This window comes from Columba livia, chromosome Z, assembly GCF_036013475.1.
Source record: "Columba livia isolate bColLiv1 breed racing homer chromosome Z, bColLiv1.pat.W.v2, whole genome shotgun sequence".
NCBI classification, from domain to species: Eukaryota; Metazoa; Chordata; class Aves; order Columbiformes; family Columbidae; genus Columba; species Columba livia.
The window spans coordinates 26,372,724-26,395,160 of record NC_088642.1 but is presented as its reverse complement, the minus strand read 5'-3'; the positions used below and the strand labels follow the sequence as shown (position 1 = coordinate 26,395,160).

At 37.0% G+C, this 22,437-nt stretch overlaps 1 protein-coding gene across 3 annotated transcripts in view; it reads left to right on the top strand.

Moving 5' to 3' along the window:
* ARL15 (ADP ribosylation factor like GTPase 15) overlaps window positions 1-21,381 on the top strand; it is a 234,539-nt gene extending 213,158 nt beyond the window's left edge. For all 3 annotated transcript variants that reach the window (XM_065045198.1, XM_065045204.1, XM_065045209.1), the window contains one exon: window positions 17,722-21,381. In XM_065045198.1, coding sequence (XP_064901270.1) covers window positions 17,722-17,874 — 153 coding nt within the window. In that variant the 3' untranslated portion in view covers window positions 17,875-21,381. The remainder of the gene's footprint in view (window positions 1-17,721) is intronic.
* The last annotated feature ends 1,056 nt before the right edge of the window (window positions 21,382-22,437 follow it).

Here is a 22,437-nt window from a genome sequence, read left to right as displayed (position 1 = left end):
TTTTGAGCTGAATTATGGAAAGAGGGAAAAATGTTGAAAAAACCTAGCTGTGTAGTACCCTTAGCTCATTTTGCTTCCACTTCTGCTGGCCAAACTTGACCTAATTTCTATGTATGTACATGACTGGAGCCCCCATAACCATGCATTTGTGCAGGGCTTCAGTCCTGCAGCATTTGCCTTTGTCCTGGAGCCATGTTGGCAATTCTACTGCTACAGTGAAGTTTGAACAGCCCATGAATCAAACTGAGCTTATGGCCAGTGAACACAAAGAAAATTCATCCCTCTTGTTCCAGCTGGCAGGTCAACGGAAAGAAGGTGATCCTTTACCCCTGGAGTCTGGAGTAAACTTTTTCCTGTTTGACTGCTGCAGATATGCCAAATTCTCATCCTTCATCCTAGCTGCAGCTGGATTTTTGGTTGTCACTGTGAGCCAAAGGTGGGCTGGCAGCTAACCAAGTGAAAGCTCTACCCTGCACATGTATTCTAGACAAGTTCAGTCAAAAGTTTGCTATGACTTTGACTTTGAACTTCAGTCAGGAAGGAAGTGACAGGGCTTACTGGGAAAGCCTGATCAATAAATTGGGCATAACTGTACGGCTGCAATATGCCAATACTCTGCATACAATTGTCATAATCTGTAGCAACAAGCTTTAAGATAGTGCATTGTTCTGTTTGAAAGCTAACATCAAAAAATCAGCTTCTTGGTCACCATAGCAGAAGCAGGCTTTCCAAAATTGAGAATATAAGGAAGTTATTGAAAATTGTCACACAGTGACATGCAGATTACTTTTGCAGTATAGACAACTCTGAAAAGTGGGACACTCCTGAAAGTGAAGAGGAGCAGTCACTAGTGCTGTTAAACACCTCAGCTGTGTGTGGCTGTAGGGCGAGTTTCAGAAGCACAGGTGTCACTCAGGTGCCAAGGTCCTGTTACAGGTTGGCAATAATTAGCAGCTCGCCTAACTGCTTATATGCCACTAAAATCTATGCCTTTTGTTTTTAATTCTAAATAGGGTCAATAACTTGTTTCAGTCTGTCAGACCAGGTTCTGCTCTTAGCAGTAATATCAATGAACTACAGTTTTGTAGATGTCATGGGAGAGATCTGTTGTCCAGACTCCTGCTCTGCTGCTAACTCACAGGTCAGTCCTGGGGAACAACCCCCTGTTAGTTTTCCAAAGAGAGCTATTTCTTGCCTACAGGTCTATAGTTTAAAAAAAAAATTGTATTTGTACTAGTCCAATGGATTTGTTAAATTGTTTCAATTTCATGGATTTGTAATAGCAAAATGTGCTTTAATCTGTTTTTAATTAGTTGATGAAAATTAAATTATTAATTTGAGATGTATTTTGTGAAGCATATTAAATTAGGGCAGGAATAATCAAACATTAATTATCAAAGAAGATTTTGCTGATAAACTGTCTGCTGAACATGTTATAATGCAGGTGTGTGACAGGGAAAATAAAACTTCCCCTTCTGTAACTTCAACTCCAAAATAGGTAAACTGTGTCTAAATCATTTGCTGTGTAGTCCTTAAGCGTAAGTTGCAGGTGAGCTTCCCAGAGCAAGTCCCATCTTTTTCCTGTAAACCATGTTTGTTGGAATTGGAGGAAACCTCCTTATCAACATTGAATTAACACACAGATGCAAAATACTGGTTCTATATCTTTTTTTTCCTGTGGTACTGCTTTAAGAAGTAGATTCTTTTTAATTGCCTTACCTGTATACCAAATATATTATTTCAATATTTATTTCATATACATCTGAGATTCTGGTGCTATGAAACTGAGTAGTGTATAGGGGTGGTAGGCTCTTTGTACAAGATTGCTGGCAAACCCCTTTTTATTGCAAATACTTACAATAGATTTTAGTTTTGGGATTACCAATTTATTGATTCCCTTTGCTTTTACCTTGGCTTTCCTATTGTTGGTAGTTGACTGTCAATGCAGGTCTATGTTGTTGGTTTCCAAAAATCACCTGAGGAAAAAGTGCATTTTGCTTGATTTGTATGTGAGGAATCATAGTACACGTATACTGGCAAGGGATGCAAGAAATTAGAGTGTTAGTACCAAACATAAAGGAGAAAATCACCTCCTGTCCAGTAGGACAGCCACATAAAAAGCATTCAAGTATAAGGAATCTGGCTAAGCCAGTGACAGAGAATTTAAAGTGTTTTCTAAACTAAAAACTTCTGCTGGATAGCCAGAGAGCTGAGCCATCCCCAGGTGGACTTGGGAGCATCCAACCCAAATATGCAAGGAGAGTTAACTTCCAAAATAAATTATTAGGAGTAGACATTTGTAGTAGACAAAGCCAAATATGTTTTCTCTCTTCTGCTTTTATATCAACAGATGATGAAAGTTACTTAGTTTATACTGAAAATGTTGGAATGTGATAGTCGAGCAGAGTTGTCACACCTGTGTTATGCTTTCCTGATCGTCTAGACATTCCAGCCTCCATTCATTCCTGTGGATCTGAATCCATCACCTGTTCTTAATACTTCTGTCTGTTGAAAAAAGTAAATACTCCTCCAAATGGTGTGTCATGTACATGCTCTTCTAACTTCAAACAGGCCCTTAATTCTCTTGGGTTATGTGAAGTATATTGGTGTCAAGATAGAAAGATTACTTTCAAGGAACCAGGTGTTCGTTCTCTGAAATTTTTTTTATAGATCTACCCATACGTCTCCTGCTGTTTTCATCTACATCGGAGTGAGGAAGCATGTATTTTTGACTATGGTACTGCAAGCTTTTCAAACATATCTGTGAAGGAGGTTATCCAATTTGCTGTAATGATTGTCCATTTGTATGTCCTTCTTTGTTGCAATAAGGCTTGCAACAGCTAACTCGGTTTCCTCTGCTCGAAAATGAATCTTATTTAATCTTCAAAAAGATAAATTTATTCTTTGTACTTGAGACACTAATACTGCAGTTCACTCCTCTTTTCCATACCTCAGTCATCTGTCATCTTTCCAAAGCTTCAAAACTCTCAAGAGAGTACAATGCACATTAGACGTGAGAAGAGTGCCGCCTCAGTGAGATTGACCTGATCAGGAAAATTCCCTTCTTTTCTTCAGCTCCCCTTTCACCCGAAATGACTTCTTCAGGAAACATCCAATCCTTCTGTAGCTGAGTGGATCAAAGTGCTGTATTGTTGGATCTTAATCACATATAAATGGTTCCAGAAGGGATCAGAGCTCTCTTTGTTCATTAGAGGCTTCTAGGCCAAAACCAGTGCCAGCAGCCATAAAGGAAATATGCAAACCTCTATTTGGTCATTCAGTGAACCGTGTCACTCTAGGCTTGACCTCCACTTCTTCGCACAAACTTCCTTCTGCAGGAAGGTGGCCTAGATCATGGTCCTAAAATATATTAATGCTACCAATTGTATGGAAAGTTTTTTGTGTTGTTTTTTTTTTTTCCTTCTGTTTCATATCCCTTTACTAATTCTGCTCCTCACAGTTTCCTTCTTCTGAATATCCTTAGCTTTAAGTACAAACTGGGATTCAAAATGTTCCAGACTTATCTGTATCAGATACGCATGGTCAGTATTACTGTCATATCACAGTGTCTTACAACATGTAGTGGTTTAAAAGAAAGCAAAACAAAACAAAACAAGAAACAAAAAAATCCCTTAAATAATCCCACAAACCACTGTTAAGTGGGAGAGGCGCACTTGTCCTCTGCTCTCCCCTCTGATTTGGAAGGGTTGGTAGCATGCAGCCAAATCCAGTGCATGATGAAGAGGTCTGAACACTAGCTATTTCTACCAGTTTAAAAAAATAGCTTTAAAACATGTTTGAATGGGCAATGAGTAATTCAATTAAATGGTACTACTCCCTCACAAAGAATGCTTATAAGAAAGAGTCTAAAAGCCTTTTGAGTTGTGCCTGCTATGTTGTTACTTTCAACAGGCAACTCCTGTTTTACTCTCCCTCCTCCTCACTTTTCCATACAGCCAGTCATTGTATATATCATTTAATTTGCACAGGTGTGTGATTACAAATGAACTTGCATTTAATTGCAGTGGTAAAAATGTACTATGCACAAGTACGTGCCAATATCAAAGTGTAAGACCATAGATTTTTTTTTTTTTATTCCTGTAAAATGGGGTTTTATTCCAGTAGATTAGTCCAGATTAGGAGTGGCAATAGGTAGATGAACTGTCTGTGAAAATAAATTACTTGACCAAGTGTTTTTTACTTCTTTAGACCTCACTCTCTCCCACTTGGGAGGGCTTAATGAGGTGGAACGGTATTGGATGTGACATTAATAAGACATACCTCTGTATTCTCCTTTTGTTTCAGTTGGGCATTTTTGTGCAGCAATTTTTATGATAACGTCACTTTTCATATGATGCAAACTGAGATGTTCTTCTCACACGTAGACTAATGTGTAGTTGATAGCTAAAGTGCAGTCCTGTATCTTATACTGTTGTATCAAGCGTGAGTAAATTACATAACTCAGGGGTAATAATCTCTGAATGTTAGTGGTGAAGGAAGACAGAGACTGAGAAGTTGCATGTCTTCCAGGCTATTTGTGCACTGACGCAAGTTGTTTATTGAGTTATCTGTCTGTTACTGCCGTGCTTTAAAATGTTACCCAGTGAAGAAGGAAACACAAACAACTTAGCTGATCAGTCGTATACTGTGGATAGTGAAAAGCAAACAACTGAACTGTTTGTGTTTACCCTTTAGGTTAGAGATTTCATTGTGCAAAGTAAATGACTGAGTGAGTTCACAGCACTAAGGATTAGTTTATATGTGACTTGTGCATGTACAGGCTGTATTAGTAGAACAATATAACTTCAAATGTAATTTCATTGGCTTTTTATCTTCATATACTGTATCTATAAATACAGACAAGGCTAAAAGGGAAGGAACTTATTTTTTTAGCTAACACAGTAGAACTCATAAAATTCACATATGATAACCTTCAGTAAAAAATGGAATATACAAATCCTACTAGAAGCATTATGGTGTTCCATGTGTTTCCTGTAAAATAAGCAGAACTGTTTTATCCCCTTCCCCAAGAATAGCTGAAGATCCACCTTGATTTTTTTCTGAGCATTGTACACTTTTCAGTATACTCTACTTCAAGCACCCTCAAGTCCATCTGCAGTTTGTGCTTCAGGTTGACAAACATCAAGCTGATACACTTCCAGCTGGTCTGGATTTTTTTTCTTTTAATATGATGTTAGTTCTGCTGTGATAGATTAGACATCTTTAGAAGCAGAATGTTTTATTGCTTGTAATTCATCTAAAGCCATTTTATGTGGTTGTTCTCTTCACACCTCTCTCTACCTCCCTTCTCCAGTTCCTGCAGCACTGCCTGTGGTCTGACTGACATGATGATGACACTGTCCTTTCTATTAATCTGTCTACAACTGGGCTTATAAAACAGCATGGCTGGTGGCACACTTCACTGGATGTTGAGTAAACTGCTGTACAATGTGCAAATACTTTTTTATTCAAAGTCTGAGAATTTGATTCTTCTCCAAAACAGTTTTGCCGTAGGCAGCATAGTATCTTTTCCAGCTTTTCTGGAGCAATATATGAAACACTTTATTTGTTGTATTGATTTTAAAGAAAAACTATTGTTAGTGCTTCATGTTGTAGTGAGCTCATTTCTTTTTTAAGACTACAATTGGAAACGTTCCATTAGTAAGATCTCAAATTTTAGCTGTTACCAAGTAGACTTTTTTTGGTTTAAGTCACCAAGACATCTGTGAATTATTAGCAACATACCATTAGTACACTGATTCATTATGAACCAATAGAACCATTTTCTAGTTATGGAAGCAAACATAAAACATTGCTTTGCAAATTCTAATCTGTTCAGTAACCCTGGCATGATCTGTCTGTCCGTATTTATAGGACCATGCTAGACATTCAAATCTAAAATATTATTGAATAACACTTTTTTAGCTTTTTTTTTTTTAATCTATATTCAACTCCGTGACCACTTTGCAATGGTCTCTTCTTTTTCTTTGAAATCTGGACCACTGTGAAGCTGAAAGCTGAGTCTCTGAGCGGGAGATGAAGGAATACTCACTAGCTTCTCACTAGTTATCTCTTCTCATGCCATCCACTATCTAAAAGGCATAACAAAATAGGAATACTAAATCTAACTGGAAGTGTCAGGTGTAAAACCACAATATAGCGCTACTTTCAGACTATAGAAAAATAGCAATTCAGATTTGGTTTTGGTGTTTCTGCTTGAAAGAGGTTCTATTTGTTGTTTTATTGTCTTTGTACTACTTCAGAGCTGCACAGGCTGTGGTGAAATAACACTAGATCTTATACCATACATCTTGGCATAGAAATGGCAGAAAAGTAAAATCATATTAAACCTCTCAATTACTGCCCTACAAATGACTATTTGTTCTTGATGTGTTTCTCATTCAAGTAACCCTCGACCTCATAAAATACTAAACTCATACTGAAACCTACACTTTATAATGCCAGATTTTTTTCCCATTTTCAGTTTACACAGTTAACTTGTATCAAGTTTAAAAATAATGCTTTAAAATAATCAATTTCATGGTGAATGCATCTAGTCAAACAAGTCATTTAAACAACATCTTACTCGTGTGTAGCAGACCGTTTTACAAGTAACTGAGAGTTTTACAAGCCTATGTTTCAGACGGGATAATTGGTTGTTTCTTATATCTGAGTTTGGGACTTAAGCTAATTAACTTCAATATAAAGAACCTTTCCTGGCCTGGTAAGGAATACTTAGTTAAGATCTCTTTAACTTTTAAATATGTAGTCGTATTTAATAGGTCATTATTAAGAACATGTAAATGTTGCAGATTTTGAGTACGTTCTCAAAAAGCTAGTGACATGTACTATAATGGCTTTTAGCTTGTCACTAGTGGTCAGCAAACTTAACATATGGTGTTTTCTAATATAAAGAAAACTCAATGAGTAATTGCAAATGTGCAGAATTAAGACTTACCTTGAGCACCAGAAACCCAAAATTTAAAGAGGTGATTATACTTTCATTAGACCACAATTTTGAATAGGTAGGTTACTCTGTAAGGTGACTGGCGTATGCTTAGAAAAATCTGTTGCATTAAGATATTTTAGCCAACTCATATCAATATTCTCATCTTAAAAAATTAATGTCAGCTACATATTTGCTATATATTTGCATCTCGGTTTCTGAGTTAGAGGGAAAGAGCTGCCTGTCAGCTTGCAGAAGCCAGGCCTCCCTTTCTGCTGGAATCACTTGACAAATACCTCCTTTTGTTTTTCATTGATACAATTATGAGGACTGGGGCATCACCATGACATAATCTTCCTGCCTTCCAGTGCTTTTCTTCAGAAGAAATCTTTTCCATGACACTGTAAATGCACTGCACAGTTGTAGGTGTACAAAGGCAAGCCTTAATTCACTTAATCAAAGTAACAATAGCTGTATTACAGATCCTGTTTTAAGTATCTTCAATATTATTCTCAGAAGCCCTCCTTCAAGGAGGCCATAAATTTTATAGGTCCTGTCTGTTTGCCCTAGAATTCTTCTAGCATTCTTTGGAGGAGTGTGGTTTCTTTGGGTATGGGTTTTTTTAATGTAAAGGTTGATATCCTGCCTGAGATATCAGTGGATCTTTCTTCTTTCATGTATTATATATGCAACTCTTGATCTACTGCCTGTGATTTCATCTTTTCCCTTGAAGTGTGGGTCAGGATAATGTAGGGCAAGTGGTATCTTGATGCGGTAAGTGAAGAATATTCATTACTGTTTCGCTTGTCCCTTCCCATGGGACCTTTTTACTAAAAGACTTCTCAGACAGGTAGAACTCCCTACTGCAACTTACGGTAATGGAAGGAATAACTCTATAGCTTGGAAAACTGGAGATTCTAGCCTATTACCTTTAAGTTCAGGAGTCAAAAGAACCACACAGTTCATCAGCATCCCATTGTATCCACCCATCTTGTCAAAATCCTTCTGGTCATCCCTGGCATTACCACCATCATTGCTGCACTTGTACTTCACTAGGATTCCTTCCCAATACTGGGAACAGTTCGGTTACCTGGCTTAAACCATTCTTTCTCAGTGTAAAGTGCTCCACTGTTTCCATATTTGTGATTGTTCGTGCATTTTCTATCATTTTAGAGGCAGGGGCAAATCAGTTTTGCACATGGGGTGGTTCTTAATTATACCCCGGTGTACAGGACTGTGTCTGATTTGAGCAGTGTAATTTTTTTCTTTGTATCCTTATACTTTATAAAGGAATCTAGAAGCTATGAGGGGCCTTAGTCAAGCAAGGTCCTAGTCACAGAGCATGAAAGGATTCTGCCATGCTGCCATGCTGCTACATGGAGAGCTATTCAATATCAAGAAATAGAGATGAGTCCGGAGGTACCTAGAATACTAGATTGCTAGATACCTAGAAGTGCTAGATTGCTGTGAGTTTGGAATCATTGGTGCTTCCAGAGGTCTGGACCTAGAAAATCCAAAGCACAGATTTGCATCCTCTAACCATAGGGCAAGGAGGAAATCCTCAGAAATAGCTCCCACAGAAGTCACTGGTGTGGGAGGAACTGGGGGCTCACAGAGCCCCTGGCATTCTGGCATCCAGCCTCTGAAGCTGGCTGTGGAAGGGTCTCTGGGAGCATTTTTTTCTTCAGAAGTATCATATGTTAACTTTTTCCAAATGGATTTATTTCAGCTTCTGCTTTTGAAACAGACATTTTTAGTTGCATTTAGTTCTGGGCTTCCGTTACCTCTGTTTGGACTTTGCATAACTAAGAATTCCATCAGCACAGGACCTGAAGGAAGGTTGAAACCATCCTACATTTGTACACTCTGTTCTGTACCTGATACAAAACAAGTGAAATAAGCACAACCACTGTCTGATCTTCTGTGCATGAGAGCACGCATCTTCTAGAACCACAGCTACTGCTGAATAAATGGTTTTTCTTATGTGTTCATACTGGCTGTTGGCTTGGAATGGTTTCAGCAGTGTAAATGCAGGGAACCAACCACAAAGCCTTTAGAAATCTTGTTCTTTGCTTTTGATACAAGAATACATGTCCATACAGTGTTTTGGTGCTTTGCAGACGTGGGCACAGTATACAGATGCTATTTATTCAAGTGCTATATTTATATACAAGTTCAGGCAAATGCAGATGAATCATCACAGATGCACCTCCCCAGAAAATACTGTTTAAGTGTTATCTGAGCAGAAAACATGCCATTTGCAGCAGGGATGTCATAATGAGGATTGATCTTTGGACTTCGGACTATCATATTATTCTAAAGGTTATTTGAGACATAAAACATCACAAATAAAGGTTTTTTGGGGGTGGTAAATACTCAGCACTTGTGTACCTGTGTCTCAGATTTTGTTACTAGTTGAAGCCACAATCCATAGTTAAAGCTAGTGTATTTTGCTGCTGAAATCAGTATTCTCCCTTGTTAGCATTGTATTCTGAAGTAAACCATGAATATATTTAATTTGTCAGCCTATTTAAAACAATCCAAAAAAAGCTACAAAAAAATGCAAGTCTCTGAAAGATATCTGCTTAAAGATCTTGAGTGTTGAGTTTCTACTAGTTATTTGTATTCCTTAAATTATTTAATTGAAGATGTAACAAAAAAACAAACCTGATTCAGAGAAGGTAGGGAAAAGTGTGACTGGGGCTATAGTAAAAGCTTTTAATAGGTTTCTTGTGAGATTATCTTTGCATATGCTCCATTTTTATTTGTAACAGATTTAGGCAATGATAGTAATTTTAACAAATTATCCTAAGTTTAAAATGCCCTTAAATTCAATAGGTTATTTTTAGTATAACTTAAGAATATATCTGGATATGCTAATCATACATATGTGTAGAAAATTCTTCTTATATCCAATAAATTGTCATTTTCGTGTCTATCTAGTATATAGGGGGAAAAATGCTTTTTAATTGTCCTCTAAATAGTTGGCTTTAACCAGAGATAGCTTTCAGAATTGTTCTTTACATGTTTTTAATCTCAGACTTCAAGGATGTGGCTGTCAGATGGTGTCTGTTGCAACCCAAAAGACTTCAGAAAACAGAGTGGGGAAGAGCGGAAGCAATAGTAGCAGTAGCTTATAGGATTGGTTGTAGTCTCGTATTAAATCTGATATCTGATTTCCGTTTCTGATTAATTTTTTGGAATAAATTAAAGATATAAAGCTGTAGATATTAAATGAAAATATTTTACTCTGCTTTCATTGCATGCATTCACATACAATGCCTCTTTTTCTATTCTCATTGTTTCACTTGTCACTCAAAAAGAAATGTGGTTTTGCTCACTCTGGGATTGGATGTGATGAGCCCCATTTTGTTTGTCCAGCCTGGTGCTGGCTGTAAGAATCTTCACCTGGAAGTCTGGTTTTCTCTATAACAGCTGCTGCTGTTCTCATGTTGCCCTGTTTCTTCCAGTTGTAGGAGAAGCACAGGTTTATATAAAAAGAATACACTGGGTGAATGAGACATGGAAAGCAAAGTATAACTGAATGTTTTTGGCATCTACCTGATTCTTACTATTTTTTTTTAACAAATTAACAGAATGTAACCACAGAAATCGCATACACCACAGCACATTTTTGTGTGATAAAGTCTTACATGGAAAGAGCTGATAGATGGAGCCGCTCCTCAAAGCCTCTTTGCTTCTCTCCACATACATGCAAATCTCAGTAGTGCTGTTGCACCCTCAGCAGTTTTCTGTCCTCATTCTCATCTGTCTTATTTGTCCCAGACCCATTAAAACATGACCTTATGTATCTGTATTTAAAAAGTACTTATCCACTTTAAAAATCTTCCACTCTCTCCATCCTGATAGATAATGCAATATTTAATGTTTTACAGTAAACACGCCTCTGTACTTATCTTCCAGCTCTCTAGTACACTCCCCTTTTTCTTGTCTCACACTTGCATTTGCCAGTACTGTGTGCTCTCTGTTGGGAACAGCGTGTCCATGCTGATTTGCCAGACATCCTATTTCTACATTCAGAACAGTTAGGTATCTTCTTAAAAGACATTTCTTTCAGCAGTCACTTGCAGTCTGAAAAGGGTACTGTCTCGTGGCCACTGGAGATACCAAGGGTGGAAGAATGTATCTGTTCTACAAAGCAGTGTGTAAATTATTTTGTGCAATATGTGCATAAGTGACTGTATTCCTCTTTGTAAAGACTTGCAAACCAAAAATATTGGCCAGGTCTATTATAAAGCTAAGTAAAAAGCTCAGTTGCAAGTGTTTTAGGTAATCTTTTGTAAAGGGCAGATTTTAAAAAAAAAATAAAAAATTGGAAAGCTGTACAAACGAGAAATATTAATTTGTAAAGTATTTACCACTACCTGTGAGGAGTTGTAGAAAAAGGCTTCTGATGATTTTGAAATCTTGTCTAGACAATTGCTTACCCTGGTATCACACAGAAATGCTGAAGGCAGTTTTGGGTTTTCTTTTGATTTTGCTTCAGCAGGTCATACTTAAGGGAAAAAAAAGGGAGGAGGACAGGGAGGGTGAACCCACCACAAACAAACAAAGAACTAAACCAAACAAACAAAACCCGGCAGCTCAGTTACATAATTGCGATTATCATCATATGTACTTTATTGATTCATTGCGAATTTTTAACATTGCGTGTACATACTTTGAAATCAGCAGCACATAAAAGTCGGCTGGCAGTGAAATATTTAGCTTCAGAGAACTTGAGTTTAAGAGCATTTCTATAGGTGATAGTGTTGCTTAACCTCAGCTGTCTTTCCTGGGAGTAGCCATGTGGGTTGCCCCAGGCCACAGCAGATCAGCATCCCTTCCTGTTAGCTGAGGCACTTCCATTCCCCTCCCTGTTGCATAAGAGGTATTCCATATGGAGTCAATAAATACGAGGTGCAGGTGCTTTAGGAGGAGTGCTTATGAGACATAGGTGCATTACAAGGATCCCTCTAGACATGGATGAGATCACTGTTATAAAGAAGCACACGAGCAGGCACATGTGAAGTATCTTTTCAGGGGGATATGAAGTGTCTTTGCAGGAAGAATAAACCTTATGAAACTTCTGCTGGCAGTTTTGCACATTGGAGCAGCTGTTCTGGTCAGACAACGAGTCCTTTTTAGGCAAGTGGGGTGTCAGATGAAGTGGTTTCTAGCAGACTTTTAGAGAATAGCATGGAAGTGTTAACTCCTGTACGAGAATGGATTGAGCTAGTTGGTTTAAGATGAAGTAGCTACTGCTCCGTCCCACCTACTCTTATAAATCACTGTACTTAGAACAGGGCCAGCAGAAAAGCACGTGTAACAGCTCAAGTGGCTTTGCAGTTTGCAGTCCAGCACACTAACATAAACTAGAGTAGATTTCAATTTACTTTTTAGCGTCAGTGGTGATTTAAGCAATGTGTTCCACTCTATGGTTAGTAGGTCAACATTTGTGGTCTCTGTTTTAATTTGCCAGAATTTCCTTTCTTCTATTTTCTGTTTTCCTTTTTTAAATATGACTTCTTTTACCTCTAATACCATCCCTTTCCTTATTGCAACTGTTGAAAGCTTTTTTTATTTCTTTTAAAGTCTTCTGTACCAGTATAAATATACTCTGAGCCTCTAATTATGGTATTTTTTTCTATGCCACCTGCAAGCATTTTACCTTTTTAGCTGCACAGTTAATTTTCTTTAAGTTACTCTTTTTATGTAGTTTCCCTTTTTAAAACTTAATGCTATGTGATGGACTTTTGGCCTTTTCTCTTCTCCAAAGATACTGAATTTGCACATGCTTTAGTCAGTGTTACAGGCAGCTCATCTGTTGCTCATGGACTCAGCAATCAAAATTGCCTCTTTATACTGGGTCTAAACAATTGCTCCAAGAGCAGATTTTTATGTTGTCCAAAAAGGAAGTCAGCATCAAAGCTCAGTCGATCTTTCACAATGTGAATATGAAGAGCTTCAGTCTTCCATTATTACTGCATTCCTTGTCCATGCAGATTTGGGCTAGATGAATGAACCATTTCTTGTGGTTAATACATGGATTCAAAAATTAGGTAACTTCGGTTTAATTCATACATGCACCAGTCACCCTCTTGCAGTAGTACTTGCTTAATCCTGTAAAAGGCTATGAAAAATTTAGACTAGTAGTGACCCCGACATGTCTGTGCAGCTATATGTGTTGTAACCATTTTTTCCGAAGTAAAATTGTTCAGTAAAACATGAATGGATGAAAAAATATTTTAGCTATTAAATTATGTAAATATAGCCTGGTAATGTAAGTTATTGCCTGCATTTTGTATTTGTTTACAACAGATTAATCAGAGTGGGTTGGAAGTTTTTGTGTTGGTGAATTAGGTATTAAAATTTTTTATTTGAATGAAAAATAGTACTTTCAATCAGCTTTTTTTCATGCTGAGCAATAGACAGAAATTACTCTGCTCTCATAGACTGCAGTATCTGTTTTCCTATATGTCATATGTTCATGTGTGTTGTGAACTGGCTAAATGATGTTCAGTATTAGAACATACAAAAGCTTTCAACAGGACCTGGTTATTCAGCTTACGTAGGTCAATTTAGTAACATCAGTTCCACGCTGCTACGCTAATTTACACCAGCTGAGGTTTTGGGCACCAATCCTTTTATTGTGTCTTGACTTTTCTAGCACGTAGGTTAAGCAACATTTGATAACCATATGCTTAGTGTATTGTGCCAGTAGAATAGGACTTAGAAGGTGGAGTGTGGGAAGAGTTGGAATAATTGCATACGTGTATTGTTAGATTTTATTGACTTCAGAATGTGGCATAAATACAATGTCAGCTTCTCTATAAAACAGGGGCCCCATGTGGAATCAAGACATACAGTGAGATCCTGCAAAATGGTAATAAAGAAGTCTTAAAATTATGTGAATTTAATTGATTGTATTTTCTCCTGAGGTTGTAACTTAAAAATTTAGCAATCCCAAAGTAAACACTTAAAAATGCAAAGCCAGTATGTAAATGCATGTCTAATGTGTCAGACATCTGAAGCATGTTTGAGTCTTTATATTTTGCTTTGGCATCCATGAGCAGACAGAAAGCTTTTCACCATTTATCCAAGAGGGGAAAACAAAAGAGCTCCTCTTAGGAGCTCACCCCTTTTGTGCTAGTGCCATTGAAGGGAGCTGTAAAATAGTTACTGCTGGTTACCTGATTATGCAAGGGCTGCCTAGGTGAGTGAGTATTCAGAGAATTTCAGCTTCCTCTGGATATTTTTGTGATTAGTGTGCATCCTCTTAGGAAGTGTGGTAGGGAATGAGTGTGAATGGTGGTCATCAGGGCAGAAAGCGGCTAGAGAAACAAAGCAGTCAAGTGGAAAACTCAGCTGTATAAAGTCTTGGACATCTGATTGTGTCTGTCTGTTTTCATATAGTTGTTTCATCTCTTATTGTAAAAAACAGTTCCTGCTTAAGTCTGAAAAACCTTCATTGTTTTTAGAACTAAATGGCATCTTCTGAGTGAAAGAGGGGAGAAGTTATAGTAAATTGGAAAATATTTGTATCTGCAAACTTCTTTCTGGGAGTTATGAAGATGTAGAGCCCACTTACAAAGCTCTTTTGCAAACTCCATTGTGGTGTGAAGTTTAAATAAGGAAATATAGTAACATAACACGGAGTACCCCTTGGGTTGTAGAAAATTACTTTGGTGCTACTTCTGGTTTAGTTATTATTTGTAAGCCAGTTAGTGTTATTTTTCTATATTTGGATTAGAGACAAGTAGAGGAAATCTTTTTTCTCTGTAGATATGAACAAAATAGCTCTTACGTGAATATAAACCATTGTGCTTCCATAGCATTGTCAAAACTTCCCATTTCAGAAGCCACTCCCTAATGGTCACTTTAATTTCAGGATACATCTAGGGCCTATTAATGTAGATACTCTGAACTGTCCCTTAGGTGTGGAAAATTATGAAAGAACATTGCTGATTTTGTTACATTTTGATTACACACCTAGACATACGAAAAAATAAATTTTAATCAATGTTGGGCATCCAAATAAGTAATTTATCTGCAAAAGTTGTTTTACTAAATCAGTTTAAGCTGTTTTACTGCTGAAATAGAAGTTCTGTCTTGGCACCTGCGATCACTGAAATGTAGCGTAAAGTCATTGTTTTTTTCTTTGTGAGAGGCCACCTTGGTAAGCAATGTCCTATTTGCCCACAATTGCACAAGACTCAGCGCTAGTCTGCTTAATTCCATCATTTTCTTATGTGATTTTTTTCTAGATATTTTATGCTTTTAAACGCAAGTTCTCTTCTTTCAGTGTAATCACCTTTTCCTAATCATTTCTTCGTATGACATAGCCTTAATTCATGAGGCTATGTAAGTAAGATTGCAGACAGACTTCAGCCACCTCAAGGATCTGATGGCGAAAGTCTTCCAGTAGAGGGGGTGTGGTGGACATCCTCTGGCTCATGTGTCCAAAACCTCTCAAATTACTCAGCCATATTTGTCAGCTTAACACCAGCAGGCTGCTCCATCATCTAGTTGCACTGATACCTTGCTTTGTTATATTTCCGTGCAGCTTCTACTTCCTTCCCTCACTTAGCAGTTAAGGAGGTTGTTGCTGAAACAGGCAAGAGAGCTTTCTTACTACCCTGATCAGTGCCATTAATTCAATATATTAATGGGGGTAAAATCAATCTGGTGCCACTTCAGCAGCTGGACACATTGCAATATGTGCCTTGCAGAGATTAGTGTTTGGGTTCTGATCACATATAACCATGCTAACACATCAGATACTAATATAGCACGTAGATAGCAATGCTAAAAATTAGGTATGAAGATATTAAAATACTGTTTGTTGAAGTCATGTTCATTTCAACTTGTATGTTTTCTGAAAGTCATTTGAAGGGGAATCAATGCTAAGTACCACACTTCATTTTCAAATGTTTGCAGGTTGCTATTGATACAATTCTGCTTTGTTGGAAATAGATTTTTTTAAAGGCTTCACCTGTATCTTAGCTGACGAAGCAGAAGTTCCCATCTCAAAACCACAGTTTTTTTCTGATACTCATTATTAAATGTTTACTAAATGTTTGCTTGAAATTCCTTTCTAAGAAATAAGAAACCCTTCCTGACTCATTGTGATGGTTGAATTCTGATTTAAATAAGTCAGTTTCTGATTTAACTGCAGTCAGTTTTTTCTGTTGGAATGCATTACTAGACAAAAAAATCTGTTGTATAGACATTGCAAGAGCTGCACAGAGACGTTGCAGTTTATATGGGCTATGGAAGCCTTTTCTTTCCCTTTCTTATTTTGTTGTCTCTGCACATGGAGCCTTACACACAGTATGGCTCCAGTTGCCTGTCTAGGACTGTGGCTGCCTACCACAATGCGAGTAACTGTTCCTGTTGTTGTGCCTGTTTATGGCTAGGTCTGTGACAAAAGAAAATTAAGAATATTAGGCAATAATTACCAGGAAAAAGAATGGGCAAGCTAATTCAGGACTAATTATTTCTTTTGGTATGTTGACAACAGCAAGTACTGGTGGATATAATTTTGGATGTAAAACGTAAATGTCTATTTTGACAAGTGAAGCATGAGTAGACTTTTGGATCAAATACTGTCAAAGACTAAAATTTTGATGGTAATCTGTGGGCTGAAATAACCTGCAGACTGCCGTGTTCTCCTAAGAAGCATCAAAAATATGTTTTGATATTGTACTTGCTATTTTGAAAAGTGATTGGAGTGTACTACTAATGAAAATCTTCTTTCTCAGTCTTTCTTTGGGTCTGTGTTTCTGCCCCGACGGTGTAATTAGCATTAGCTATGACTGGACTTTCCAAGGAGCTTCACATTCCACAGTTATTTTATCAAGGCTTATAACCACTTTAAAACTTGCAATTCTGTATTACATCATATTCTTACACCTCCTTTCTGCACAATTGCTGCAGAAGTAAAAATGAAATTAGTTTAATTAATAGGTTTCCTTTTTTATAGGCATTATTTGATATTGTTAGTAAGCTGAAATCCGCTGGAACATGCTGGATTTTGAACAATCATAGAAACCATTATGTCTCATACATAGTACTTATTACCACCCTAATCACATTAATGTGCTAGTCTTCTTCATTTAACTAAAAAACAAAGCAAAACAAAAACAACACATACACACACAAAAGCTGACTGATTTTGGATGAACTTTTGTTTTTCTAGTGTTTCAAGGTCATTAAGAAACCCTCTGCTATACCCCCAACTTTGGCTGGAATGTTTAGAATTTGTACATTTTTGAAAGTTCGTTTATATAGTTAGAGTAGTCTGGTGACAAATTCTGCATCTTAATTGATTACCAATAAGAGTATGATGAAACATACAGCTTTAACATTGAAATACAAGCATAACCTAAAATTTCTTAGTTACTTTTGCTGTTTTCACTATGTTTCTGAACACTTGTTTCATGTGCTTTGCTCTTTGCCTTAAGTTCATATAATTCTTCCCCAGACCTCCCATGCTGTTAAATGTATGAGTAGAATGGTAGCTTCCAAGCAGGTCACTCACCCCTAAAGAAAACACTTTCAGGTCACATCATATAACCTATACCATAAGAACAGCTGCGGTTAAGATTCTAAAAATGAGTATCTTGATCTTTTTACATGGGTTTGGTTTGATTTTTTGATGGTTTGGTTTGGTTTGGTTTTGGGGGGTATTTTTGTTTGTTGTTGTTTTTATACGATAGAGTGTTATCTTTGTAGTATATACATTTGTCTCTTTTTTTTTTTTTCCTTAATAGATAAAAAAATATTTGGAACTTGAGCCACTTGCACGTGGAAAGCGCTGGATTCTTAAACCCTGCTCCTTGGATGATATGGAGGCAGTAAAAGACAGCTTCTCCCTTCTAATAAACTTGCTTGAAGAGAAAGACTTCGAACCTTCAAGAATGTGAAACACAGGAGAGAAGAGTGGTTCTCCAGGCATCACTGTACCTGCACATTCTGCTCACAGCTTAGTTATGGTGTGGTATCAAGACTGTGCTGTGGTATATTGTTCACACACAGTTACCGCAGAATGTTCTTTTGTTAAAATAAATATTCTGTGAATCAGGTACACGACTATTTCCAGTAAAGTTGTCTACACTACTGAAATAGGAAGTTCCTCTTTGTTTACCACTATTTCTGCACACTGCATGTTGCTTTCTTGCATTGCCATAATCCTTTATGGGAGATTTTACACGCACAAAAATATCATAGTCTGTAAAGAAGGAATTCTCCTGCTACCTTGTTTTTTAAAAAGTAACTAATGTCTTAAGGATTTGTGAGACTAATTTGTATTAGCTTGTTTACTGACCCTGCAGTATAGAAAGCACAGCCAATGAAAACCTTAATAAGATATGTTAAATGCAAGCAGTTTCATGTTAATGAAAAGGTTGGTCCTGAAGTTTTACTGAGTGAGAACGCAGATGACAAGTTAGTTGATTCCTCTGCGAAAGTCACAGCATAACCTTATGAAAGGCAGAACTGTTATTTTGCTGGAAGTTTCCTGAGAGGTAAATTAGCGGAAATGTATGTGGATAACAGTATTTGGGAAAAATAGGTAACATAAATAGGTGAACTAAGTAACAATATTTTTAGAAATTATAAAAAAGTTGGACAAAGTAATAATTTTCATTGAAAGTAGTTAGGAGAAGCAAAGCAAATGTCTGTTAATTCAGCTATGGAGGCTTTATTACTAGTTAGAAGTGTGACTGATTTGAAATAAGGTTTGCTTCCTTTATCACTCACTCATGGAGGACTACTGTTATCATAACATAGCCCAGGCATCTATATCGTAATTAAGGCCCTTCCAGTGTTTGTACTATAAGCTTCTCTTTTCAAGGGATTATAACTTGTTCTTTCAAATTTCCTCTGGGCTAAATGTTACTTAGAATACAAATAAGTATTCATTGGAAACAAGATTTGTAATACATTTGGAAAAATCTCATTTGATTCCAGTAACACAGTGCATATTTCCTCTTTCCAAGTTTTCCCCATTGTAGGTATGAAGTATTTTGGCTGCCTTCTGTTGATTTTTTTTTTATAAAACTTGTAAACCAATCTTGTCCATTAAAGACACATGCCAGGTCACTGGTTCACCACAGTCACAACGGTATGTGCAGACCAGTCGCTGGACTGGTGGACACCTTGAATGTTGTGCCTTGTGCATTCAGCTGCCCACGTGCATGAGTGTCTGCAAATGCAAACTGTAGTGATGTGTCAGTGGTTCCTCATCGATTCTGCTTGTGTTTTGAAACTTGTAACTCCTTTTTTGAGGGCTTTAAGCAACATATCTTTCCACTCTGAGCATTTATTTTGTAAGTTTAAAGTTTATTGTAGTTTCTCACTACGTTATTTTGGGGATAATAAAATAGCAAGGATCAGCTTTTAAAGGCTCATAAAAGCCATTTCTCTACTACTTGCAATTATACTTTGATAAACAAAATGTTTTTATAGGTATTTTGTTTACTTTTCAGTTTCCTTGGATTTCTTGCATTGCTCCTCAGAATTATTTTTGCCTGAATGCATGTACTGATGGTCACTATTTTAACTTCCTTCCTATTATCAGAAAGAAGCTGGGAGAATTGGTGAGCTCCTTGTTTAATTTTGTGATGGAATAGACAGAAAGCTTGAAAGGCATCTCTTCTTGCTTTGTTTTTCTTCTCTTTCCTGCCAGGTCAATTGCCTCACTCCTCATACTCTTGGAAATGCCCAAGAACTGGAATTGTTCATTTTAAAGTAGAGGAGGCCTATGTTGGCTCTGATTCTCTCTGCATAGTTTATACAAGACCTAGCTGCCCATCAGTTTCTCTTGTGTGGGTTAAGGAGGCTCCCATCCCTGGCTTTAAAGAGGAACTAGATCTCATTTAGAGTTCCAAACTCTCTTTGCTGATGTGAACTTAGAGACTAGAGCGTCCGCAGATTTCCACAGGGGCCCCAGATTTCTGTCCTGTTTAGCGACAAGGACAAATAACAAGTGGTGGGGAGGAGTGAGAGAATTACTTCCCAGAACAGCGAAATTTCCCAGGGCAGACAGCCTGGGGAGGCAAAAAGAGCGTTTCAGAGCTTTTACTGCTTTTTCAGGGAGCGCAGCTTAGAAGATGAAAGATCTATGAGTCAACAAGAATATGGCTTTGGCATAAGCCAGTGGCCACTTGGACTAGGACTTTTTGATGCTTAATGCTTTTTCTTTAGGAAAATGCCAACTGCACAGGAGCAATGATTTTTTTTTTTTTTTTTTCAAGAATTATTTTGAATAAGCATTTTCTTACTAATATAGAAATCATTCCTCACCACAGGTTGAAACAATACCTCATAACTGCTTAAAGCTGAGACCAATGCTTAACTTTACTTTGAATGTAGTTCTTCTGTGGTTTTGTGTTGTGGATGAACTTAATGGACGTGTACCTTTTAAATGTCTTTAAACACTTTCACCTTTTTATGGAGGGATTAAAAATGTTCAGAGCAAGCAGCTCATGTCACACTTGCTTGTCTACAGTGTTGTTGAATACCATGGCTATGGTAGAACATGTAAGCACCATGCAGTTTTTATTCAGATGACAGACCACCAATTTCAATTGTTTCCTCTTTTTTTTTTAAAAAAAGTCTCTTCACATGCATTTATCATTTAGGTGAAATAAACTTGGGCACTAGGCTCTGCTTTCCATGCAAGTTCATTAAGGAAGAGAAGTCTTTTAAAAAAATATATTGTGCTTTAATGTTCTTTAGCCATCTGTTAAATGACTTTGTGTGTGGACGTGTATGTGCCCACATTGGGCTTCTTCTCAGACCTGTGGCTGTCTGCAGTGTCTCAGCCGTCAGAATGAAAACATTATCAATCAGTATCCAACAACAGCTGGTTTTGACAAGCTTCTGTCTGCTGCCTAGTGCTTTACAACTTGTCAATAAGACCTCTTTGTCTACCCGCTCTGAGCTGATAATCTTACTGCTTCCATGTTGTGTCCTGTACTTGTACTTCTAGCATTTATATGGAAAAAAAAAAGAAGTTAAATCTTAGTGGGTTTTGATATTCTTTCTTGTTGTATAATGCTCCACGTGTATCTTAGCTTGCCTCTTCAAATGCTCTATACAAAAATCTGTGATGTATTATTTCATTTTTCTTGCATTTCATTATATTTATAGAAGTTGCAGATTTTTGTATTAGTTAATACAGTTGCCTTTTTGTAATGGCAATTAATTTATATTACAAAAGTTTGTATCTTTACTGTAGTTGAAAGTATTAGTTAATTGCCATATTATTCTGACTTTATACTAAAAATACAGTGTCTATACACAGAAGTTGACCCATTCAAGTGGACAACTGCTGACATGAGGAACTTGTACTGTTTGTGATTTATACATGATTTCCACTTCCAAAAAAAAAAAAAAAATAAAATAAAATAAACACTGTGTAGACTTGAGTTGCTAAGTTTGGATTTCTTGAGTAGTAGCTAGTTTGGGAGTATGGCATATTACCTTCATTTGGAATCTTCGAGATTAATTATTTATGCCTAGATGAAAACAGATATTACTTTGTAATCACTGCTAAATTATACATAGTTACACATTTACCTACACATATATATAAAACAGAATCTTCCAAAAATTGGCTGATTTATTTCCACAGCAAGATGTTGTTACTTTGGAAATATATCTGAAAGAAATTGCAGGTTTATTGGTGGAACAGAGATTGGAATGATCTTTATACATTCATTCTGTAATTTTAAACTGAGGGACACTTTTATATTACTAGAATTTATTATTAAAGGAAGTGATATTGCAAAGTACACATACCAAAATAAAAAGCTACTGAATTTTAGTGACAGAAAATACTATGGGAAAAATAAAATCTTGCTGAGACAACTCAATGATATCTATTATCAAACACGGTTTGAATAGAAGAGACTCACAACACAAGTTGTTCGCAGCTGATGGAAGTACCGCAATGCTGAGCCAGACTGAAGTTGCCAATTCAGCTACTAAGGTATGCTCTTTTCACTTTATTATTTTTATATCTGCCTCTTACCAAGATTAGGATGGAAATTAGAGATTTGTAAACTCTGAATATTTTAAAAATTCTTTTGTTTCATACAAATAGGAACTGAAAATCTGCTAATCATGCCCCATTTGATAGGTCTTGAAAGAATTTTCATTAGCTCATTAGCCCTTTGACCTAATAGTTCAAACAAATAAAAACATCTGCTTGTGTCAGCTGTAGAGTTAGTCATCCAGGGCCCAGGTTAACACAAGGATGAGAGGGAGTCCCATATCCTACGTGAGAACAAAACCCATACATTATTCAGTATCTGCAGATGAAAAGGACCGCTGAAATCAAGTAGGGCTTCTGAATTCTGTTAGGTGAAGAGACTGAAAAGGATCATTACCCTTCTCCATCCTCAACCCTCATGGTTGAATGGACTAACTTCATTGTGTGGGCTGGCCTGAAGATGGGTTCCAATTTAACTATTTCTGAGACA